This window comes from Phacochoerus africanus, chromosome 15 (assembly GCF_016906955.1).
Source record: "Phacochoerus africanus isolate WHEZ1 chromosome 15, ROS_Pafr_v1, whole genome shotgun sequence".
NCBI classification, from domain to species: Eukaryota; Metazoa; Chordata; class Mammalia; order Artiodactyla; family Suidae; genus Phacochoerus; species Phacochoerus africanus.
Genome location: NC_062558.1, coordinates 6,558,059 through 6,583,118, shown reverse-complemented (window position 1 = coordinate 6,583,118; position 25,060 = coordinate 6,558,059). Strand labels below are relative to the sequence as shown.

The following is a 25,060-nucleotide window of genomic DNA, read 5'->3' as shown; positions in this document are numbered from 1 at the left end:
CAAAACAAAAAAAACCCCCAAAAAATCCATCAAGAGGCCTGCAGGGGATGATTAAATAATTAAATTAAGGGAAATCAAGATGATGGGATGCCAAGTAGCCTTGAAAATAATGGAGGTGTATGAGGTAGACCCGTATGGAGTGATGACCATGATTTATTGTTGAGTGAGAGGTAAGTTACAGAAGACTACACACACACACACACACACACACACACACACACACACACGCGTGCCTATGCACTAGAAAGGACTGGAAGAACATACCAAGCATTACCAATGCTTAGTCACCTCTGAGGAATGGGATTTGGAGGAGGATCGAGGGGAGAAAATTCACTTTTTACCTTATGCATTTCTACATTGCTCAAACTCTTTACAATATGTGTGTGTTACCTTCTTATCTACCAAGCAACATAATTATTTAAAGAATTGATGGATGGGGAGTTCCTGTTGTGGCTCAGTGGTTAACGAACCCAACTCGGATCCATGAGGATGTGGGTTCAATCCCTGGCCTTGCTCAGTGGGTTAAGGATCTGGTGTTGCCATGAACTGTAGTGTAGGTCGCAGACGCGGCTCGGATCCTGCATGGCTGTGGCTGTGGTATAGGCCAGCATCTAGAGCTCTGATTCGACCCCTAGCCTGGGAACCTCCATATGCCGCAGACGCAGCCCTAAAAAGACAAAAAAAAAAAAAAAAAAGACTTGCTGGATGGAAGAAGGAACCCAGAGGGCTGAGTCACTCAGGCTCCCTGGTTCCTGAACTTGCACCCTCAAGCACTGCTCCACGTGGGCTCCCGAGGCCTGCCAATCAATTTTGCTCAGCAGCTGCACTGGGAACAGCAGCAACTTTCCCTTCCTGCTCGGAAACAACCATGGCTCTGTCCAGGGCGGATGAGTTCAGGTCCTCTGAAGAAAGTACACCAGCCTGCGGAATCCTACAGGGCCCACCCAAGACCTCCCACAGGCAAGAGGAAGCAGAGGTCACTTCTCTCGGGAGGAAGAGGCCTGGGCTGGCAGTCAGGGGCATCCTATAGGAGGCGTGGCTGTGGCTATCTTGAGACCGGAGGTGTCTAATTAAGAGTTGTTACAACCTATGTAGTGTGGAAACAGCTGTGCTCTGGTAGCGGGGGTACTGCCCGTCGCCAAGGAAAACCTGGCCAGCTCTGCCACTTCCTGGCTGGTGACTTGGGCTGTGGCTTGACTTTGTACCTCACTGTCTTTGTCTGAAAAACAGAGGTGACCGTAATGACTCCATGGGGAGTCGGGGTAAATGACTGGGTGCAGAGTCATCAGGTGCACCCCAAGTATGGGAAGTATCCTTCCTGTTTGTTGGGTGTTCCCTGGGAGGGGCTGGGACAACTCTTGGATCTCAGGGACATGCTGTCTGGCTTCAGTCTGCACGATCTTAGGCCCGTCATTTAACTCCTCCAGGCTTCCATTTCCTTATTTGTAAGATGGTAACGGTAACAGTACCTGCCTCATGGCCCTTAGGGGAATTAAATTAATACATGGTGGCATCCATACATGTCACACATCCATACAATAGCATCTGCCACTTAGCAGATGTTCATTTCACTCCTGGAGTCAAGTTGCTTAGATAGTTTGACATTTTGTTCACATGACAGCCCGGACCAGCATCCAGGAAACAGAGGGAGGCAGATGAGGCACCCGGGAAATTGACCAGGGCTTACTCATTTAATAGATCAGGACTAGAGAATGATAACAGTACCTAACAGTAACTGAATTCCCGTTCTATTCTAGGCAGTGCCCTAAGCGCTTTATGTACATTAACTTGTTCCACTCTCCTATCAACCCCAGGAGAGAGGTACTATCACCAGGTTCATTGCACAAATGAGGCAACAAAGACACAGAGAGGATAAGCAACTTCCCTAAGACCACACAGCCAGGAGTTAAACCCAGGCACTCTGGCTCTTAAATGTATACACCCTCAACCTCTATTCCATGTGGCTTCCCTAGGCCTACCCGCCAATTCTGCCCAACGACTGTGCAAAGAATGAGCATCAACTTTCCCTCCATCCTCTGGGCCCACGCCCTTCAGTGATGGAGAAGAGGGCCTGAGGGGAGGACTCAGGCCAAGCCTTGCAGAGGAGGAAAGGGAGGGGTCAGCTCTGCCCAGCCAGGGAATGGGAGGTGGGAGGTCAGGGAGGACGCTACAGAGGAGGCAGGATTTGGGTTGGACCTCAAAAAATAGGCAGATTATCAAAAGGCACAGATGGGAATGAGGGTGGATACTGCCAAATCCAAAACACACTTTAAGTTCTTATCTTCTTGGCTCCTCTGCAACATTTGACTACGGCCTCCTCCTGAAACCACTTTCCTGCTCATAAAGGAGTTGCCTCCCTTGCTTGGGGAACACTGGAAATCCTCTTCAGGCCCACTGATAATTACATGCAGTGGAAAGACTTGGGGCTCTTCAAAGAAACCCTCCCAAGTGGCTCTTCCTCCTGCTTGACATCCCTGCGACTTGCCGGATCATAGAAGACTTACATGCCACTTGCGTTTCTGGCAATAAGCTAAGCACTGGGAGGCAAATGAAAAGCAAGCTCTCAGCAGCCAAGCAGATGTCAAAGTCCATTCACTAACGCAGGTGGATTTATTTAAGGTTTACTGTTGAAAGAGTAGACTTTGGAGTCAGCCCTAGAACTGAATGCTGGTTCCACCGCTGCTACCTGAGTAAACCTGGCCAGATCCACTCAGGCTCTTTAAGCCTCAAGTCCCTCCTCTCTCCAGCAGGTAGAATAGTACCAAGGTCACAAAACAGTTGCAAGGAATAATGAGATCATGTAAGATGCCTAATACCTTGGCACACAACTGCTAAATGACAAAGATTGGTCATTACAACTTTATGATGCCATCCTCCTCTGACTCTCCAGCCTTTTTTTTTTTTTTTTTTTCTGCTGTGCCCAAAGCATGCCAAAGTTCCTGGTCCAGGGAACCAAATCTATGCCACAGGAGTGACAGTGCTGAGGCCTTAACTGCTTGGCCACCACGACACTTCTCCCCAGCCTTTAAATGTTTCTGTCCCCCAGGGTTCCATCTTTGGCTCAGTTACAACTCTACAGTTTCAACCAGGACCGTAAGTGGGTTTTACTTTGTACACTTCTACCATCATGCATTGGTTAACCTGGAATTTTTATCCATAGCCTACTTCTCTCCCTGGAGCTCCAGGCATGCCCCTAAAAAGGATGAGGAGTCTTGTGGGAGCTATGGAGAAAGCAGGCCCAAGGCACAGAGAGGCTCCTAAGGCAAGGCCATGTGTTCACTGGAAACTAGAGCCAGCCCATGCCAGGCAAGAGCAGCAAGGAAAGAAGTGGATCCTGACCAAATTGCCATACACCTGTCAACAGAGCAAACCTCCTGAACAGGAAAGAGAGCAATGCTCTACCCTACTCTCGCTTCCAGGGGCTGGGGACTGTCCCATGTCTCTGTCCATCCCCAGTGCCGGAGCCCACAGTGGCCACACAAGTTGCTGAAAGGCACTTGAGTGACTGCTGGAATGGAACAAGGCTTTAGAATACACAAAGTTTTGCAACTGCACACTTTTACGTTATAAGCGTGGTTCTATGAGATCTTGGGCAAGTTATATAACTTTTCCAAGTCCGCTTTCTCGTATGCAAAATGAGGCTAACATTAGCACCCAGACTATAATGTTGTTGTGCTGAGAGACATAACACACGAAGAATTTAACACATGCCTGGCCAATCATACGCTCAGTGATCATTAGTTGTTATTATTGTTATCTGCGGTGAGATTTCCAAAGGCTGAAAACCCTCAACAGAGCAAGGTCAGTATAAGATAGTAAAAAGGACTGCAATTTTTAACTTAGACTCAGAACAAGAAGAACAAGGGGTGGGTTTGCTTTTGAGGGAAGATTGTAGAAGGTTAACCAAGAGAGATAGGGAATTACTCAGCTCCCAAGAAAAGTCTGTCGTAAATGGGGATGATCTTCAAATTAACAAAAATAAGCATAGTTTGGAATGAAAATAGAGGCTCAATAATACAGGAGAATCAGTGAGCGCCTCTTTAAAATTGGCTTTTGTCTCAGGGCTCAAAAATGACATCAGAGGACATTCAAATAACTTGCAGATGTGATCTGTAATCTTGAGAACTCAGAACAAAATCTTTTCCAGTTTTCAACAGGGGTGTGTGTGTGTGCATGTGTGTGCACGTGTGTGTGTGTGTGTGGAGCAGGGGAGTTCTGGAATGAATTGTGGGAATTGCGAACCACTGAGTTGAATATCAATCCGCAATTAAACAGAGGGTCTGTGACCATTTAGAAAAGAAACATTTGACTAAGAGCCTGTTTGGCAAATCTGACTAGTAACCATGAGGACCCAGGTTTGATCCCTGGCCTCGCTCAGTGGGTTAAGGATCCAGCGTTGCCGTGAGCTGTGGTGTAGGTCACAGACAAGGCTTGGATCTGGCATTGGTGTGGCTGTGGCGGAGGCTGGCAGCTGGAGCTCCAATTCTACCCCTGGCCTGGGAATTTCCATATGCTGCAGGTGCTGCCCTAAAAAGATCCCCCGCCCCCCCCCCCCAAAAAAAAGAGCCAGTTTGGGTTCACTTGAAACAAGGCATGTCAGACAAATCTCACTTCTTTTTTTAAAAGGAGTTTTACCAACTGGTAGAACAGTGGATTTATTTTGGTAAGGCAACCCATTTGGCATTTATTAACCACTTTCTGTGCCAGGGACATAAAGACGGCAAAGGCCTCGTCTCAGAAGCAGCTCACATCCTGGTAGTCAACAAGGTAGTGACCTGTGGCTGGCTGGTAATGACATTTAGTGCAGTCATAGTTGGTGGAATAACTCCACCCAAAGCCTGCAGATTACTGGGTCAATGTCAGTTCAGAGGGAGATCTTGGATCTGCTTTGATTCATGTCCTGTTCAATAGTGTGATCAAAGGCCAGGTTCGGAAAACCCAGAAGACATGCTTATCAAATGCCTCACCATGAGGCAGGGTGAGGATGGCTACCTGCTGGATGGTGGAATTTGGATTCAAAATGATCTTGAGAGTCGTTGGAACAAGCAATGTGACCAGCAATAAAATCTAACTGAGCTCAAGGTTACACTAGGACATTAAGCACCACGTTCCAATCAACGGAAACAAAAGCCTTAAAGCTGACTCTTGGGAACAATAAAAATAGGAAGGACACAGAAGGCCCAGGGGTGGGTGAGAGGTCCATACTCCACGTGATAAGCCTGTGAATGGATGTGAGGAGTACGTAGAAAAGTTCCTGGCATGTGGTAAGTGCTGTGCACGAGTCAGTGTTTATACACAACTCTGGTAGAAGCCCCTCACCATCCTGTACGGTGAATGGGTCTATGACCCCCAGAGAGGCCACTCGCAGCTACACAGACTGAGCCCTCCTACTTGGGGCTCCTGGCAGAGGAGGGGATCTCAGTTACCTTCTCTCCAGGCGTGACGGAGATGCGCCATACACAGTGCATGTGGGCAGAGTAGCCATTGGGGTACTCGGGGGAGGAGAAGTTGCCTGTGCTGTCTTGCAGGGTCTCTCCGCAGGCTATCAAGGAAACAAAATGACAGGGCTGCTGGCTGTAGGTGCCCAATCCCCCCCAACCTTCTGGCTCCCTCGCCCTGAGCTCTGGCATCCTCAGAGAGAGGGGAGAATGGCTGAGGAGAGGACGGAGTCTGGGGTGGGCCTGTCCCTTTAAGATCCACCCCCTTCTCCTCTCTCTTCCACCTAGTGCTGCGGGATGCCCTGTTGTCAAGGCAACATGGGTCCCAGAGTTAAGGTCAAGCTCCCTCAGAGGGCCTCACTCCACTTCAGTCCTGAGAATTGCTCTGTGCTCCCCAGTTTCTGCTCCTACTGCCCCTTACTCTCACAGACCCTCAAGGTGGGCGGCTTAGCGTCTCCCCATCTGATCTGGCCCCAGCTTGGGTCTGGAACTTGAACACCGACCCTCCCCGGGTACCCCTCTCCGGACACCAGGCAGCCTCGGCCTTTTCTAAGTCTCACAGCTTCAACCTTCTTGGCCCCAGGCCCTGGCCTCCACCCTGCCCCAGCCTGTCCCTCCCTGCCCCGACCTGGGCACTTGTAGAGCTTGCGGGCCTGGGCAATGTCCCCCTTGCTGAGCCGGGTCCTCTGGCCGATGGGAGGCTTCACCCCATTCACCTCGTACTTGGGAACGATAGTGTCCAGGAAGATGCCCCTGAGGAGGAGAAGCCCGGCTGGGTGAGAGTCCAACGGGAGGAGGTAGCGCGCCCGTGTGCACCCAAGGTCACGACCCTGCCAGAGCCCAGACATTCCTCAGCAGGGTCACGGACGGGTGGAGACATCTCACCCTGTCATTACACTGCCCACTGACCAGCAGCCACCCTGCTCCGTGGCAGCCGCACCACAGGGCCTGGGGGAGCCCCAGGCACACTCTGGGAGGTTGGGGACACCGACTCAGGAGGCCCTGGGGACCCATCAGTGCTCTGGCTCAGTCTGGCTCAACTCCCGGCTCTGGGAAAGCTCTGGACTCCTGGTCAATCATGTCTCCAACCCTGCTCGACCCTACTTCTGAGGCCCTCCCAGCTGATTCAGCCTTGACTCCACGTCTCCCAGGACAACCCAGGACCAACGCTTTGCCCTGCTGGCACAGGCTGCTTCTCATGGCACCTGGGACAAGGCCAAAGGGCAGGTTCCACTGTGGCCAGACCAGATCCTGGGGACAGTCCTGCCAGCTCTGGGGCCATCAGTGCCTCCTGTTAGGTCCTGGGTGTTTCCATCTGGGAGGAGCAGAACAAAGGGGAAGCAGGCAGCCCTCCACCTCCCCAGGGCCCCTGACTCACCCCTGGCTGGGTGGGACTCAGCAGGAGGTGGGGTGGGATGTGGTGGGAAATGAATGTACAGGGGGTGGTCTGAGGGGGTGGGGGGTGGGATGACCTCACCACCCTTCCCTGGTCCCTGTTCCCTCAGGTCTGGAGGCAGGAAGAGTGGGTCTAGGAGGAGAGGGGGAGGGCCAGCGCCTGGGAGAGCAGAGATAGAGGATGAGGACAGAGCCAGCCATGGGAAAGGCCAGGCGGCGGAGAAAAGCCTGAGGAGGAGGAGGGGCCGTTTCCCACACTCCGCTAAGGGGAAGATGGGATGGAGAGGCTGGGCTGCTACCTCGGGGTGGGGGGGTTGGTTTTGGCTGCGATTCTGGGAAATAAGGCCCAGGATAAAGAATAGGTGGATACACTGGGAGTTCCACTGTGGCTCATTGGGTTATGAACTCGACTACTATCCATAAGGAGGCGGGTTCATTCCCTGGCCTGGCTCAGTGGGCTAAGGATCCAGCATTGCCATAAGTGGCAGCATAGGTTGCATACGCCACTCAGATCCTGAGTTGCTGTGGCGTAGGCTGGCTGGATATATAGCTATATCTCCAATTCTGCCCCTAGCCTGGGAATTTCCATATGCCGCGGGTGTGGCCCTAAAAAGTGGGGAAAAAAAAAAGAATAGATGGATACGTGCTCATGAGCTGGAGAGGGAACTGGTCCAGGGCAGGGGCCAGACTTTATGCAAATCAGCCAAGTATGAAAAGGCATAGCCATCAGAAAAATATGCCCCCTTTAGCCAATGGTTAAGGGAAAAGCTCAGCTCCCTCGGGGTATGGTTCCGGGGCCATGGTATACCATGTGGCTGCAGGGCAGCTGGAGTTCAGCCTCCTGGGCCAGGGGTGAGTGGGAGCAGGTGAAGAACCTAGGTACTATGAGTCCAGGCCCTGCCATGGAACTGCTGTGGAAGAGGAGGGCGGGGCAGGCAGCACCCATGGGTCCTCTGCCTGGGGGCCACAGCCACCCAGAGGCCCACTAGTGGCCTCAATGATTACCCCAGCAGGGCAGGCTAGTGCGAAGTGGGAGGCTGCCCCATCTCTCACCTGGAGAATGTGTTCCGGGCATAGTGCATGATACTGTCAAAATCATAGGTCTCCCCCAGGGACTCCACCTCCTGGACCTCCATCTTCAGGAAGTTATACTCCTGCCCTGCGAAGACCAGGAAAAGGGTGTGGGGGGTGGGGGAGGCGGGTCTGTGCAGGACGCAATGCTGCCTTTTCATGGCAGGGAATGGGGTCCTCCTGGCATTTGAGAGGTGCCCCCCTACCGGAGGCTCTGGGCAGCAGCAAAGGGAAGTCTAGGGGAAGGGAAGGTCTCTAGAAGAGTCCGTCCAGTGGCGGGCAGGGGGAGGGGGGAGGGAATGAGGACTTGCTGGAGGGAAGTCTCAAGGGAGGAGAAAGGAGGCCCCCATTTTTAGAACTCCAGCGAGATGAAGGTAGTGAAGAGTGGAGGAGGCCTGGGGAGAAAGGGAGGAAGCAGGAAGGAAGGGGAGAGCAAGCACAGCAAGAGAAGAGGAGAGAGAAAAAACCCTTAGAGGACGGAATAGGCAAAGAGCAGAAGACTGGGTAAAAGTGAAAAGAAAGGAGGGGCAGTGGGGGGGGATGGGCAGATCCCTCCCCAAACCCCATCCTAAAGGCCAGGTGGGTTCTAGCTGCTCCAGACAGCACCCGTGTCTGGGACCTGGACCTATCCCAGTCCCCTAGCCGACAAGTGATTTCCAGCCCCTGAGGTGCTTCTGACCCCGGAGGCGATGTCTGGGGGGCGGGGTCTGGACCCCAGGCACGGCTGAGACTGTAACACTGAGATGGCCAAAGGTGATGGCTTCAGGAAGCAGCTCCCGCCCAGGCCAGGGGCCCTGGAGGGACAGACAGAGGTGCCTACCTGGCTGGATGTTCTCGCGCACGATGGACACGTGGCGGTCTCGGTCTGGTCGCGTGTGCTCATGCCAGAAGCCGATGACGTGACCCAGCTCATGGACCACGATGCCGAACTTGTCACAGTTCTTGCCAATGGAGATGGCCTGGGGGCCCCCGCCACGGCGGCCCACGTAGGAGCAGCACCTGGAGGGCGGGGCCAGCTCAGGGGGGCGGTCCCGAGCTGGGGGAGTGCATCCACTCAGGGGCCGGGCGTGGCTGCCAGGGGGGCCAGGGATCGGAGGGGGCGGGAAGGGACCCAAGCTCCGGGGGTGCCGGGGCTATGTGCTGGGGTCTGAGCCACAGCCTGGGCAGCTCCTGGGGAGATGCCCCATGGCAGGAGGGGATAGATTATGCAGGGCCATGCCCAGATGTTACAGCTGCAGTGCCCAGGACAGAACGGGGGTTGGGGCAATGGCCAAGGGCGCAGTGCCCAGGGGCCCCTGCTCACCCGCAGGGTCGATAGGTGAACACGATATAGCTGTCCTCATCTGTGCGCTCCAGGAAGGTGACACAGGTGTGCTTCTCCCAGTGCCTCATGGCCTGCCGGAAGACTGCCCTCTGGCTGCCTGCCAGGACAAAGGAGGCCAGGCTGTCACAGTGTCCAGGTGGGCCCACCTCCACCCACTGCCAAGAGTCAGCAGTTCATTGACAGGTAGAAGGTACCATTCACACCACCATGCATGACAGGGCTGCCCTGAGGCCAGGCTGGGGTGCAGGCTCCCCACCCCCTCACACAAGGGCCCCAACATCATGCTCACCAGTGAAGTTTCCCCCAATAACAAAGGGGATGACCCCATCGGGCCACACCCGCTCTGGTCTGGATGTTGCTGCCCGCCGGCTCCGGGATCTGCTTCTCCATTTCCCGTGGCTTCTCCTCTGAGGCTGACCACGAGTGCTCTGGCACTGGAGGGTGGAAGAGTTTCCTGGAATTGAAAGAGTAAGGCCTTGATGGCAAGTGAATAAAGGGCAGGAGGAACAAATTACGGTCGATCCTCCTTATGCGGGGATTCTGTACGCGCCTGCTCACTAAAATTTCTTTCCAAGCTCCAATCAGACCCTCAGCTCTTTCATGGCCACTCAATGTCATGCTCAGAGCAATGAAAAATTTGAGTCACCCAAGACGCATGATCCTAGCCTAGGCTGAACGAGGGACAGGCTGCCTTCTTGTTTCAGCTCATATGGTGAATAAGTACTTATGATCTATTTAGTGCCCCATTTTTTTGGATTTTTGTGCTTTTTGTTGGTGATTTCACCATTGAATTTTTTTTTTTTTGGTCTTTTTTTTAGGGCCATATCTGTGGCATATGGAGGTTCCCAGGCTAGGGGTTGAATTGGAGCTGAGCCGCTGGCCTATGTCACAGCCACAGCAATGCCAGATCCAAGCCGTGTCTGTGACCTACACCACAGCTCATGGCAACGCTGGATCCTTAACCCACTGAGTGAGGCCAGGGATCAAACCTGCATCCTCATGAATGCTAGCCATATTCATTTGCGCTGAGCCATGATGGGAAATCCTGATTTCGCCATTTAAAATGACCCTCTCCTTACTCCCTTGTAGGGCTGAAGTGCCATCCGGTGTTGATAAGTTCAAGAGGGCTAAGACATACCTATGGAGAAAGTGTCTGTTAGATAAGCTTCGTTATAGTCCTATTAGCCAAGAGTTTGATATTAATGAATCAACAGTATGTTAAGTAAAGTGTGTTTATTTATTTTTTCCTTTTGGCCATGCCCATGGCATATGGAAGTTCCCAGGGCGGGGATCAAACCCATGCCACAGCAGCAACCAGAGCCACAGCAGTGATAACACTGGATCCTTAACCTGCTGTGCCACTAGGGGCTCCAAGATGTCTTTAAATAGAAACACACAAGCCTGAGTGACCTATTGATGAGTTGATGAAAAATGTGAGCAAAGGCTTGCAGGAACCTAACCCTGTATTTCTCCCAGGAACAGTGGAGCAGAGTTTGATAATTCAGTGTTCACAGCAACGTTATGGAACAATTAGAAGGTTATTCTATAACTGTATTCACAACTACCATGAACAGCAAGAACTGAATTTAAGTGAAAAAGAGAGGATTAGTGACTCATTTCCCCAGATCTCTGGGGGACCCTGAGACTAGGAAACATTCCCTTCTTAGCCAATGAAACTTCATCTTTGTGGAACATACAGAATTTGATGTCTTCTTTAAGTATTCCCAAGTTGGAGTTCCCATTGTGGTGCAGTGTATTAAAGACCCGATATTGTCTCTGTGAGGTTGCAGGTTCGATCCCTGTTGTGGTGGCTGTGGTGTAGCCTCAGCTGCAGCTCTGATTCAACCCCAAGCCTAGGAACTTCCATATGCTATGGGTGCAGCTACAAAAAGGAAAAAAAAGTATTCCCAAGTACACATCCTCATTTGACCCAGTATCTTTTGAGATGGATTGAACAAGAGTCACTATCTACATTTGACAGATGAGGAAACAAAGGCCGAAGATTTGCCCAAAGTCACAGGGCAGGTGAGTGGCAGGTCCAGGTGATGTAAATCTCTATTCTGCTCTCCGCCATCCCATGCCTACTAGTCCCCACTACAGTCAAGTAAGTGTTACTGGTTACCAGGCCACCAGTTCACCCTCCAATGCTAGCTACTTTCTGGGGCAGTTTGACCTTTACTCCATGGGCTGACCATGCCAGGATCCTCTCTCACACTACACAGGACAACTGCCTGGCACCACCACAGTGTGTGCAGAACACAGGTGAGAATCTCCCACTTTGGCAATGGGAAGGTTACCTGTGGGCAGGACCATGTTCCAGAGCAGTGAGAAGGCTGGACAGAACCAGGACAGCCCAGGCCCTCATCCCTCCCAGTCCCTTACCCGCTCACAAGTGCCAGGCTGGTTGGGAGGTACCTGAAACCACCCCTGACCTTGAAGAGCTTTGAGTCCAGCTGAAGAGAGAGACATCTAAACAAATCATTGCAATGCAGTTTGACTTGTGAGATGCTAACAGGGTAAGCCTGGGGCCTTGAAGGACATGTGGAGTCTTGCAAAGTGGGAGCAGGAGGGGAAGCCGGGAGGGATGGTGGTGTTGAGCAAAGAGCCTCGGATTTGGAATGAGAAGGCCTGGGTTCCTGTGCCAGTTCTGCCCCTGATGAGTTTTGTGACCTTGAGCCAGTCACTTTATCTCCATGAATCTTAGCTTCTGTACAGATGGTTCCCGACTTAGGATGGTTTGACTTTATGATGTTACAAAAGTAATACACACTCATGGAGTTCACCTATCTTGGCGAAGCAGAAACGAATCCAACTGGGAACCGTGAGGTTGTGGGTTTGATCCCTGGCCTCGCTCAGTGGGTTAAGGATCCGACGTTGCCATGAGCTGTGGTGTAGGTCACAGATGCGGCTCGGATCTGGCATTGCTGTGGCTGTGGTACTGGCTGGCAGCTACAGCTTCAATTCGATCCCTAGCCTGGGAACCTCCATATGCCGTGGGTGCATAAAAAAAAAAGGCAAAAAAGTAATACACACTCAGTAGAAACCCTACTTCGAATTCTGAATTTTGATCTTTTCCTGGGCTCATGATGTGTGGCACACTGCTTCCTCGAGATTCTGGGCTGAGCCAGTGACCTGCAGCCTCCAGGCAGCCATAGCATCACGATGGGAAAAGACCGATAAAATTACAACCATTTTGTACCCAGACAGCCGTTCTGTTTTTTACTTTCCTAACAGTACTCAATACATTACATGAGAGATTCATGGTTTTATTACAAAATAGGCTTTCTGTTAAATGATTTTGCCCAACAGTAGGCTAATATGTCCTGAGCACCTTTAAGGTAGGCTAGGCTGGGCTACGATGTTCAGTAGGTTAGGTGTATTAAATGCATTTTTGACTTAAGTTATTTTCTTTCTTTTTTTTTTTTTTTTTAATGGCCGCACCTGCAGCATATGGAAGTTCCACAGCCACAGCAAGGCCAGATCTGAGTTGTGTCTGTCATCTACACTGTCGCTCACGGCAACACTGGATCCTTAACCCACTGAGTGAGGCCAGGAATTGAACCTGCACCCTTGTGGATACCAGTTGGACCCTTCACATGCTGAGTCACAATGGGAACTCCTTGACTTAAGATATTTTCAACTTCTGATGGGTTTATCAGGATGTAACCCCATCAGAAGTAGAGGATGATCTGTGTCTGTACAGCAGGAGTTGCCCTGACCTACCTCTGAAGGTGGCTGAGGACAGTCAAGTTGGATGACAATGCTTCTGAAAGTACTTTGTAAACTATAAGCAAAAAGAAGGCGGGTGCATAGCTCCTGGGTACGTCTACACTTGCTACTGCTCTGGGGAAGGGCTAAAGATACCCCAAGGGATGACAAGCCCTCATGCTGGGTTCAAGCTCATGGCCTCTGTCCTGGGAGGCTCTGGCTGGGAACAGGGAGGTCTCTGGTTTCTCCAATTCTGCAACCCATTTCTGGGACAGAGGAGGGCTGGCCCATACCGAGTGTACCTGTAGCTTTGATGGAAGACCTGCGGGTTGTCCGCTGTCTGAGATCCGCAGCCTGCTGCACCTGGAAGGCCCTCAAGTCCTCTTCATCCAGGGCGATGTCCCCAAGGAAGGCAGCTGGAGAGAGAAGAGGCCAGGCGAGTTAGTCCTCCCTGCCCCAGCACTGCAAGCCTGACCATGGGCACAGCCCGCCCCACACAGCATCTGTAATCCTCAAATGCCTTCTGACAAGGAAAAGGGCAGTAGGGGGTCCAGCTCTGAGGATCTCTTGAGAGGATCACGCTATTTTTTCAGTTGCAATCTCAGCAAAGCTGATGCCCAGCCCCCACCAGACTGTTAGCTCCTCAAAGATGTGTTAGTTATTCCATCATTCATTTAGCAAATTCTTAGTAAGCACCTCCTGTGGGCCAGGCGCTACCCCAGTGATTAGCAAGACTGATGAGGTCCATGCTCGCAGGAAGCTGACCTTCAAAGACACTCAAGTAAACAAATGCAGAGCTCGGAGCTCTGAGCCTGAGAATTCCAGGAAGGGATGGGTGCTACCAAGAAAATAAAAGGGGGTGAGTGGATAGCATGTCTACTTTGTAGGCCCATAATCTTGGCATTGTGCTTAGCCTGTGGAATTCACTCAACAAACACCATTTCGATTATATTGAGGAATATATGAATAAAAATGGGACAAGACAAGAAGCCGGGACACCTAAGGGATTCTGACACTGAGTCTCTGGGTCCACTCTCCGGAGGAAGAAAGGCCTGGGGTGGGGAGAAGAGCCCCCCTAATGGGCCATTCTGATTTCTGTAGCTGGAGGGAGACGCTTCCAGAGAGATGGGCTAAATGGTCCATCTGTTTTCTGAGAAACAGAGGCCCTGGAGCTGAGCGCTTTGGAAGGAGTTGGGATGCAAGCTTCATGCTGGGCTGTGGAGGGGGAGGTGGGAGGCTGCGCTGGAGGTGGAGCAGAGAGCAACTTCCCCGCAGCTCCACCCATGGCGACATCTGCTTCTCATCCCAGGGCTACACAGGCCTGGCAGGCAGTGCTACACAAATTGTTTTAACCTTGAGGCCTTGCATACAGGTTCCTCCTCCCTTGATGGCCCAGTGGTGGACACACACACACACGCACACACTTCCCTATTCATCACACACAAAATTGGACAAGTGGCTCAGTGTTCCTCCAGACACAAGGGGACATGCACACCCATGCCATCAGAAAGAGAGGTATGCAGAGTTACAAAGACAGCCCTGCACACACCAGTGGCAACCACACCTCCCTTTCTGTGTTAGACGCTCAAGAACGTTTGTTCAAGCAAAGTGTTACGTCCACAGTCTTCACTTTTCTGCAGATGTGACCCGGGGCTGGATGGTCAGAATGCGGGAGTCACTTGAGCAATTATCCAGGTTGTCCAACTTTCCATTTTAAAGGTGTGGAAACTGAGGCCCAGGAGGGCAACGATTTAACCCAGACCATGCTGCTAGTCACTATGAAGCCTGGCTTTATAACTCAGGCTTCCCGATTCCCAGTCAGTGCCCACTGCACTCAAGTCCATCACCTCATAGAACCCGTATTCTGAACATATATATACATGGAAATAGATACTCAAACACACAGGTCCCCCCCAAAATACACACACCGTCAGACAGTCCTAAAGCATACACGCAGAAGCTCCAACACACATAAACTAATGGCAAGTTTCAAATCCATTAGGCCAGTAAGAGTAGCAATAATGTCACCTTATGTAAATGTCTACTGAAATTTACAGTAGTTTTCCAATTGACAAAGTGTTTTCATATGAAAGGATTCATTAATCCTGGCACACCAGGGACATGCCTGCTAAGCCATGCTCCACCCATACACTTGTCCAGGAGTGTCCCACTAAAAACTTTGAGGGAAAACCTAGTGGCTAGAGTCAAGCCTACTTTTTTTCTTTTTCTTTTTTCCTTTTTTAGGGTCATACCTGCGGCATACTAAAATTCCTGGGCTAGGGGTTGAATCGGAGCTGCAGCTGCCAGCCTATACCACAGGCATAGCAACACAGGACCCGAGCCACATTTGTGACCTACACCACAGCTCATAGCAACGCCAGATCCTTAACCCACTGAGCGAGGCCAGGGATCAAACCCACATCCTCACAGACACTATGCTGGTTTCTTAACCCCGCTGAGCCACAATGGGAACTCCCCACTTCCCAGCCTTGTGAGATCAGAACACTTGGCCGTAAGGAACGGAAATGACTTGGTGAAGGTCATCAGCGGGTGAGGGGCCCAGAATTTCTTCCTCCACATGGGAAAGATTCTCTTACTGAAAACATGATCCTTGGTGGCCTTGGCTCAGCAATCGATGGGACATTAATACAAGGCGCTTCTCAACTGACATGCAAGGGTGGCCTTAGCAAGGATATGGGAGGACAGGTACACCCCACAGAGGTGGCGGTGGATCCTGTGTGCCAGTGTTCACGTGGGCACACAAGTGCCACATGAATGTCCCCACACCTCTGCTCACTTTGCCCCTTTGCACACACCCTGCACCTTCAGGCTCACATAGCCACACCGCAGACATCACCATGGACACATGTGGCTGGGCATTTAGACACATCTTTGGACAGAGCAGCAAAGAGCAAGGTCTTCAGAGTCTGAAAGACCTGTCCGTGACTCCAGCTTGACCACTTCTGACTGACAAGTCATATAAACTACTAAACCTCAGTTTTCTCCTACATAAAAAAGTAGCTAATAAAAGAATCTGTCTCCTAGGATTACTGCGTGAAATAAGGCATGCAAATAAAGCATCCAGCACAAAGCCTGGAGCATAGTAAGCACCCACTAAAGAGCCACTGTTAATATCACCCCAATAATAGCCCTGTAATGGCAAATTCAGCTCTCTACTTCCAAGGGCATACTGTTTCACCCACACTGGCCTCCTGGCTGAGTAAAGCCCGAGTGCTCAGAAGCAGAACCTCAAATTCCAAGGACAGAGGCCACAGAAGTGTGCTGGCTTGGGGGACTAGGGCGGTGTGAGGGCAGGGGGAGTGGAAGGCGGCAGGCCCTGGGCTAGCCTCAGAGCTCACTGCCAGCTGTGCCCTGTGGTAGGGATGTCATGACTCAAGAATGTGTGGGAACTGAGTGGGGGAGGGGAGCGGCAGGGTGGGCAGGAAAGCCTGATGGCCAGGAGCTGGGCCTGAAGGCCCTGTCCACTGGGATGCCCTCCTGGGAATCTAGGGAATCTGAATGCTGGAGAGTCCAGGATGCAGCTCCTCACCCGGAAGGAAGCCCCTGGTCAGGGTCAGGGTCGGGACTGTAGTTGTTTTCATCACGGGATCAAAAGTTTTTGTTTTGTTTTCCAGCTGTAAACCAGCCAGGAGCACTTGTGGCTGCTCCACAGCCCCAGCCCCCAACCCCCATCCCCATGCCCCACTCCCCCACCCTCCCAGCCCAGAGAAGAGGAAAGAAGAGCATGAGGAGCCTGGCTAGTGTGATGGAGCCCCAGTGCCCTGTGTACCAGGTGTACTGCGCATGTCCCAGCACACAGATGCAAGCTTCCAGCTGGGGGAGGACACCCCAGTGTCTGCATGTACTTAATCACAGGTGTACATTTACATTTGCATACGGGTGCACATTTGCACACCCACTTACGGAGACTCAGGAGTACCAGCATGCACAGTTGACCCAGACTTGCCCATAAAGCAGGGGCACACCCACAAATGTGCAAAAACACACTCCTGACTACTTCCCTGGGCCAGCCCTGGTGTTTCCAAAGACACGAAGAACTGCACGTGAATACCCCATTCCTCAGGCCACACCCCACAAAGGAGAAGGGCGCCTTTAGAAACAGAGAGGGGAGAGGAGAGAGAGATCACCGAAGATTCTAATGCCTAGATTCCCAGATATTCTTCCGAGGCTCTCAGTGGCCTGAAGAGTGATTCATTCTACTCTTGCCCTCCTTCCATCCCCCAATATCTTTTCCCCAAATCCCTGGAGAAACCAGAAGTTTTGAAAGTTACTTCTTCCTGAGAAGCCCTACTGGTCCTTGCCATCTGGAGCCCTGGGAGACTGTAAGACTTTTTCCTCCTCCCTTGGGGCACTTAAAAGAGAAGGTGACTCAGGGTGCAGGGGTATAGGTGGGTGGATGACTCATCCAGAGTGTCTGGAGGGGGAATGTGGCCTGGTGAGAGAAGGAGTTGCTTCTCAACCTCTGGAGCCTCTTTCTCTGAGGCCCCCCTGAAGTCCAAACCTGGGCTACAAAGGCCCTGGGATGAGGATGGTGAGCTTCCGTTTCACCTCGGCTCCCAAAAGCAGACCTCTGAGCTGCTGGCTGAGGAGGCAGAAGTCAGGTCCTCACTGGCTCCTGGCTCGGGAGGGAGCTACTCTGCTGAGGGGAGCGGCTGTGTCCCAGTTCCTACCTCTAAGTTCCCTCCCAGAGACCTGAGTCACCTGGGGCAGCCAAATGGAGCTGGGAACCTTGCGGAAGGATCCCCTTGATGGTTTGGCATCCCCGTGTACCAAACCCCAAGTACCAAGAAATCAGGGCTGACATGCAATCTCCCTGGGAGAGAGGGAGGGCTTGGTGGAACCAGCTCTGACCCTACACAGGCCAGCTTGGCTTCCTGCCCACTGTCCTGGTCCTGCCTAGAAGATCCAGGCATCTCTCCAGGGTACCAAGGGTCTTAATTTTGTCCTTACTGTGACAGTAACGTTGACTCCAACAGGAGGAGCAAGAGGTAACCTCAAATGAAGAGGCCAGGCTCTGCTGAGCAATCACAGGTGAGCCAGCAGTCGGTGGGGTTTTCACTCTTGGTCCCTCGAGTGTGAGGAGGAGGAGAAAGAGGAAGAGGAAGAGGAGAGAGCTGGAGAGCATCAAGTGGGTAGAGGTAGCAAACACACCCACATGCATCCACAGGAAGTAGAGCCAGACATACCTGCCACCACCACCTCCAGCATCTTGGGGTCAGGGCTCAGTGGGGGCAAGAGGTGAAGGCAGGCAGGAGGGGTTAACAAAAACAGAGCAAAGAGCCTGGGGACCTGAAGTCTGAGGAAGTGGGGGGGGAGGCAGAGGGAAGCAGGGCTGCACCAGTCACACCCAGGAGGGAGGCCTGGTCTGACCTTGAATCTTGGCCTTGACAGGCTCCAGGGCCCTCTCGGCCACCCCTAGACCTGGCCCAGCTCCTCATGAGCCTCACTTCACCCTGGTGGAGAACTTTCTCCAGAGCCCTTGTTTGAAGTTCCAACTCAGCTGGCCCCACCCTAGCATGAAATCTGAGACTGGGGAGAGCCCTCAGCCTCCGGCTGCTCCCAAAATCACTCCAATTTCCAACCACTAGTGAAATACATCACACTGGCTTCCTACTTATTCTGTAAGGCCTTGCCCCCGCCTTCCTCCATGAAGACCTCCCAAACCTTCCCAGCCTGCTGGAATCACTGTTTCTCTGCCACCACCACCACTACCATCAGGGTTGCAGGGGGCAAGCGGCTCCTTAAGCCTTCAGGGCTTTCCCTCCAAGGTGACACATAATGAATGCACCTTGGTCTGTGCAGTTGGTTACGGCCATGTGTGTCTTATGCCCCTTTTGGACTGTAAGCTCCTGGAGGGCAGGAAGCATGACTTATTCTTTGTATCTCCCATAACATCAAGCCCAGGGCTGGGTACCTCTTAGACATTCAATAAATGCAGACGAGTTGAGTGAATAAGTGACACAAGATCGGGGTCAGGGAGACACTCCCTTTTCCTGAAAACCAAGGCTATTCCCCCCCCCAAAAAAAGGAAGCGTGTGAGGCACCAAAAACAGGGGGTAGACCAGCAACATTTATTTAGCACTTACTGAGTGTTAAGCTTTAATATGCATTTCATATATATTCTCCCATTTCATCCTTACCACCAACTCTGTGGAGAAATGTATTATCACTTCCATTTTATAGGTGAGAAAAGCAAAGTTCAGAGACGATAATTAACACTCCCGAGATGCTACAGCTAATGAGTTGTGGGTCCAGGATTGAGAGCTAGGTCTGTCAGCCTCCAAAGCCCACGCTCTGTCCACTTAGCTTCACGTCCACCCCAAGCCCGGCAAGAAAGATGGCAGTTAACTCCGGTTTACTCACAGCCTCACAGGGGTGGAGGAGGAAGGGCTGAGGGATTGGCTTCCCCTCCTCCCAACGGAAAGTCTCTTATTCCTGCAGTTTACAGTGACCCATCACCCAGAGGGGTCCCTCAGGTCAGGACCAGAGCTAACTCCCTTCCACACCGACCCCTGGCACCACCCAGAGGGCTCCCTCAGGTCAGGACCAGAGCTAACTCCCTTCCACACCGACCCCTGGCACCACACATAGGCACTTTAAGAATTCCAGGCACTTTGCCACTGCCCCTGGCCCTGCCTATTTGGAGACCTCTGAAGTCAGAGGCAGGAAGTAAGGAAAGGTTCCGATATCTCATGCCCTGTGTGTTCTCTTGTCCCAGACAGCCTGTCCAGGGTCATTTGATCCAGCAAATGGCTGGACTGCATGACCATCTGGTCACTCTAGGCCCAGCAAGTGAAGAGGTTACACAGGTTCTTCATGGACAAAGCGCGCACACACACACACACACACACACACACACACACACACACACACACACACACACACTCCTGGAGTCCTGACCTGGGCTAATTAGTCTCTAGTGTCTGTGGACTGAGAGAGCTGATCTCCAGTATCTGAGTTCTCTGTGCTTTTCCCCTTTCCACTACAATTTGGCCTTGGCAGGGGTGTCTGGCACACAGGGGCAGAAGTAAGTCCCCTTCCTGGGCTGGCTTCTTGACTTTGACAGCTGGCTCTGAGGTCCCAGAAAGCTGCGGCCGCTGGTGGGGAACTTGGGATCCCCAGGGAGCATGATCTCTGAGGATCCCTTGAAAAACTTTCTTCTTCCACTTGGGTTGGGTGGGGGCCTCGGGAGACCCGCTCCTCGGAGATGTAAGCCTCCCCCAACTCAGCAGGACAGATGTGCAGCCCCAGGGCAGCCCGGACAGGCAAGCTGGAAAACACCAGTGTGCTGGAGCCCGGGATGGTGGAGAAGGGAAAAGTGCACACGCGCGCGCGCGCACACACACACACACAGACGAAGTTTGGCCGGAAAAGTTTCCAGTAGGAGGAAAAGACTCCTTGGCCGCAGGTCTCTCCAGGGACCCAGGCAGGAACCCTCTGGGAGAGACCCGAGGCGGCCACGGCAGCTCCCATCAACAGCAGCAAAACTTCAGTCCCTAAAAGTCCCCCAAGCCCCCCCCTTCTCCCTCTTTCTTTTGTTCCCCACTGCATTGCCAACCAGGCAGCTCCCGGCTTCCCACACCGGACTGTCCTCCTCCAACCCCGAACCCTCAGCAGCCCGCGCGCCTCCCTCCCGGCCGGGCGCGCAGGCGCCGGGCGCTGGCGCCGCGAGACCGGCCGTTGGGCGTAGGGGGCGCCTACCCGCCTTGCAGGGGTCTTTGTAGTTGAGGGGCTCCGCGTCGTCCTCCTCCCCCAGGTCATAGGTGTAGTCGGCCAAGTCGAGCGGCCGGCCCGGGCGCGCGAGCAGCAGAAGCCAGAGCAGCAGCGGCAGCGGCGGGCGGGCCACGCCGGGCATGCTGGCGGGCGCGGCGGCGGCGACGGCGGCGGCGGCGGCGGCGGCGGGTCGCGCCCGGACGCGGGAGCAGGCGAGAGGGGAAGCGGAGGACTGGCGGCGAGGGGAGGGCTCCCTGCCTCCCGCTCTCCCCCCTCGCTCTCCCTACCTCCTCCCCTCCCCTCTCCTCGCCCTCCCTCCTTCCTGTCTCCCGCCCCCTCTCCGGCCCGGCTTCTCCGCTCTCCCTTCCTTCGTTCTGTCTCTTTCCCTCTCTCCCTCCCTCCCTCTCCCCCTCTTTAGGGAAATGAGCTCGCTGGAGGGCGGGTTTTCGCCCGGAGCTCGGCCCCCCTCGGGGCCGGGACGGTGCTCGGCCGGGCCGGGACGCGCGCCAGCCGGGGGCGGGGAGGGCGCGGAGCCGGCCGGCCGGGAGGGGGCTCGGGCGACGCGGGGCGGCGGGGCCGGAGAGGGGGCGCCGGGCCCTGGGGTGTCCGGCCCAAGCCTCCTCCCCGGCTGCGGGACACGCCGTCGGGTCGATGGCACCATCCCCTCCTGGCTCCGTCCCTCGGGATGGGACCGCGTTCCTCTGCCTGCTGCTCTCCCTTTCTCCCTTTCTCGAACCCTCGCTCTCTCCCATCCCGGTCCCCGTCCCTCTAGTTCGGTCCTTCTGTCTCTCTCCGTTTCTTTCTCGCTCCCTCCCTCGGGAGATGCCACTGGAGGGCGCCTGAAGCCTGCGGATTGCTCCCCACTCCCCTCGGCCCCATCACCCAGGGACAGGGGGAGGTTGGGGAAACCGGCTCTGAGCCCACGAGGCCCTAGCCTTCCCCTAGCGGCCCTCATCAAGAACGGGACCGACGGGTTTGAGAGGATAGACGAGACAGACCCTTCATTTTTCAATCAGGCTGCTTTATTCTTTGGTGGTAGAAGCCCCCGGGCCCCTAACAGCTGCTTCTCCTCTGCCCACCTCTCCCCACAGCTCCCATTTCTCCAGGGCCAGTCCCCGTGGTGTCCCAGAAGCGGCTTCCTGTGAGTCTGCACAAGACTCTTTGCTCCTGGATCTTTGCTGTCCTCTTGGGGCTTCCTGAGGTCCTGTGAAGCAAAGGAACACAGTTTATGTGAAGAAGAGGGACTGGGGTGTTACTGAACCCAAGTTCACTCTGCTCGCCCTGCCACAGGCCAATAAATTTGGAGATGAGTTGTTGGGGCAAAGAATAACAACTTTAATGGAAAGGTAGCGGACAGAAGATGGCAGACTAGTGTCCCAAAAAGCCTTTTTGCCTCAGTCTGAATTCAAGCTCCTTTCACACTGAGAAAGAGGAGGGGGAGGGACCAGTGGTCACTCACTGTCACTTGCTTGCTCCAGGGCCCTGGAAGTCACACCTGCTCACCTGATGTTTCCTAGATGTACAAGAGGGGCACTTCGCCACACAGGGTGCTCATGGTGCTGCCCAGGAAGGCCAGGTCCCCGGAGGGTGCTGAGCCAGCGACACGGCCCTCCTCCTGGCCCAGCTTAGAGGTAGGCGTCGAGGGCTTGGCCTGGAAAGAGCATCTGATTTGAGAGCCTGGGAACTGAGTTTCTGTCTCACCTGCGGCCCTTATTATGGGACTTCAGGTGTGCCTGGTAATCTCTCTGTGTAAAGAAGGGGCTCTGCTGGAGTCAGAAGCCCCCAGGGGGTGTGGGGCTCAGCTGAGACCAGTGGCATGACTGTAGGTAGGGATGAGGAACAGGTAGGAAAGGTTTGGTGCACGGGTCTAGGCAGGGCGTTCACCTGGCAGTCCATGAGGCCTTACAGGTGACAAGGAGCCGTCATTGCAAATGTTCCTCCCAGCAGCCCTGGCAAGGAGATAACCCACTCCTCACCTGCACACTCACCTGGAAGTTCTGGAATTTTTTGGTGAGAGCCTCAAGACTCGGCATACTCTGCGGAGACATCTTCATGACATAGCAGCAGGTTCCCGGGGCTGGCTTGTAGGCAATCAGGAGCTGTGCACGGGAACGATGGAGTGGGTTAAGGAAGGCACTGCCTAGTTTACTCCCTAACCCTGGGCCTTGGCCACCTCCCTCTAGGATGGGCCCTGGGGGGAGCCATATTGGAATCTGGGGCTCAGGCACCCCCCAGGGGAGGTAAAAGGGCTGGGGGTGGGGAGAGATGGATGACATGTAAGAAGCAGCATAGCTGGGCAGGACTAGCATTGTCTTGTTATTGGTCCCCCAGCCCTAGGGTCAGGAGTCATACTCACCCGCTGGTAGTCATAGACCACATTGCCACTAGAGCCAATGGAGAAGGTGGCAGTGGTTCCCACATGCTCACTCAGGGCCAGGCGTTGCTGGGCTTCTGGCCCTGCGAGGCTCATCTCTAGGACCTGGGGGAGGGCGTAGTGCTTCCTGGCATTCCTCTCTTCCACTCATTCCTTTGCCTCATGCCCACCCTCAGTCCTCTTTACTCAAATGCAATTCTTTCTTCCTTTGGGTGCTTAGAGAGGCCGAGGGGAACCAGGTGCTGGAGGGAACAGGCTATCCCACCCTGGGACAGGGGCCTGGTAAAAAAAGCTCAGGCCAGCATTACCACCCTGCTCCCACCTGTCCTTCCACTAGGTGCCCCTCACTTTCCCTCCTTCCCCTTGGGCAAAATGCTACCTGTCTGGCCCACCCCTGGCCTCTGGCTGGCTGGCCATGTGTCCATGGTCCACCCCATCCCAGGCCTGCTCACCATCTCAGTATGTTTCTGGCTCATGTGAAGACCCATGAGCAGGGCCCCCACAATCACCACGACGACAAGAACCACCACCACGACCACGATAAGAAGGCGTTTGAGGTTCACAGGACAGCAGGGGATGCGGAGCCGGCCCCCTGGGACTGCTGAGTAGTCCTGAAGGGGGTGAGGCAGGCAGGGAGACAGGTGTGAGGTTGTGAAGATGCTCCGCCTTCTTCTTATACAACCTGGAAACCCTCCACACTCTCCCAGGGCTGAACAACCAATGCTAGGGACATGCAGCAGGGGGCTGAGGAGATCCGAGAAGGCTTCTGGAGGAGGGGGCCTGGATTTCAACAAACCCATTGATGCTTAGAGAAGTCTAGCTTGGAGAGACCCAAGGGAGCCTGTTTCACCAGTCTCATCTCCTGCTATTTCCTGGCATCCCAGCCATACCCAGTCCCTCTCTGTTCCCCCCAAATCCATGCTGTATCACACCCCCATGCCTTTATGCATATGATCCCTTCTTCCCATAATGCCTTTCCCCTTCACCTAGTGAGTTCTGACCTGGTCTTCTGGGGCCAGCTTATTTTCTCTGTGAAGCTTTCTGCGACCTCCTAAGTAGTGGCTGCTTATCCAATGCTCTTAGCAGCCCTTTCCACTGACCTCCGTGGTGGCTCACAGCCCCTCGTATGGGAATTAGTGGCTGCCACACCGATCTCTCCAGTCTACTATGACCAACCTACCATTAGGCTAGGGTCCCTCTCCCAATTTAGCACAGTCCTAGGTTAGTTGAGTGAATGAATTTGGATGAGGAAACAGGCTGAGAGGTTGGAAGAGGCAGGACCCACCACTCACCTGCACACATAGAAACACAAACACACACACACACACTCCCTTCCACATGCACACTCACCGGCGGGCTCTCCATCAGGACTTCTTTGCTGCCCACATCCATCTTGCTGTAGGCACCTTCCCCTGCTCATCCCCAAGTGTGACCAGGGTCTTATATGCACCAGGAGGGAGAGAGGACAGAGGTGAAAGACTTGGCCTCTGTCTACCAGCCAAGCCCTCAACTTTGAAGCCTGTTTGTTCCTGGCCCTTCAGAGCCAAGGCCCTGATAAGCTAGCTGCAAGAGCGCCTAAGGGTCCTTGGCCCTGGCACATGAGTCCTCTTGGCCCTGGCAAGAGCAAAGCTGGGTAAGCTGAGCAAACTTGCCCTTGGGCAATCTGCACCTCTCACTGTGGGTGTCTTCCTGGCATGCCCGTCTTTCTTGCTGGCACCTGCCCATGCAGTTCTGTGGCTTTCCCTGTACTTCTGCCAGGCTGGACCTCTAAGGCAGCCCCAAGGGTCTGACCCAATGGGGAGTCCACCACCTTCCCAGCAGAATTTCCCCCAAGCACAGGGCTGAGCTCCAGGAAGGTGACTGAGGCGTCTGTGCCTGTGGACCTGCAGGGGCACTACTAAAGGCACGAGGTGCCTTGGCATCAGTGTGGGGGTTCGTAAGTGGTTCATCAGTTCTCTGGGAGCATCAGATTTTCACTTCAAGTGAGGTAGGAGGGAGCTGGGCCCCTGGGCTGAG

General features: G+C 53.7%; 2 protein-coding genes across 7 annotated transcripts in view; both read right to left on the bottom strand.

Moving 5' to 3' along the window:
- Positions 1 to 20,838, bottom strand: part of BMP1 (bone morphogenetic protein 1) — a 45,199-nt gene extending 24,361 nt beyond the window's left edge. The window contains exons 1-8 of one of the 6 annotated variants that reach the window (XM_047760147.1): positions 20,659 to 20,838; positions 13,230 to 13,352; positions 9,518 to 9,682; positions 9,208 to 9,325; positions 8,725 to 8,903; positions 7,887 to 7,992; positions 6,067 to 6,191; positions 5,427 to 5,542 (exon numbers count right to left, since the gene is read on the bottom strand). In XM_047760147.1, the coding sequence (XP_047616103.1) occupies positions 5,427 to 5,542; positions 6,067 to 6,191; positions 7,887 to 7,992; positions 8,725 to 8,903; positions 9,208 to 9,325; positions 9,518 to 9,682; positions 13,230 to 13,352; positions 20,659 to 20,812 (1,086 nt within the window). In that variant the 5' untranslated portion in view covers positions 20,813 to 20,838. Of the gene's footprint in view, positions 1 to 5,426; positions 5,543 to 6,066; positions 6,192 to 7,886; positions 7,993 to 8,724; positions 8,941 to 9,207; positions 9,326 to 9,517; positions 9,683 to 13,229; positions 13,353 to 20,658 lie in introns of those variants that run through there. The other 5 variants (XM_047760142.1, XM_047760143.1, XM_047760144.1 and 2 more) reach the window with 5 other exon arrangements.
- An 836-nt stretch (positions 20,839 to 21,674) lies between these two features.
- Positions 21,675 to 24,529, bottom strand: SFTPC (surfactant protein C). Its single transcript, XM_047762253.1, has 6 exons — positions 24,395 to 24,529; positions 23,497 to 23,655; positions 23,027 to 23,149; positions 22,659 to 22,769; positions 22,174 to 22,321; positions 21,675 to 21,874 (listed from the first exon to the last, which is right to left on the bottom strand). Exons 1-5 carry the CDS (start codon positions 24,434 to 24,436, stop codon positions 22,184 to 22,186), a joined length of 573 nt encoding a protein of 190 aa, XP_047618209.1. The 5' UTR covers positions 24,437 to 24,529; the 3' UTR covers positions 21,675 to 21,874; positions 22,174 to 22,183.
- Between the last annotated feature and the right edge of the window lie 531 nt (positions 24,530 to 25,060).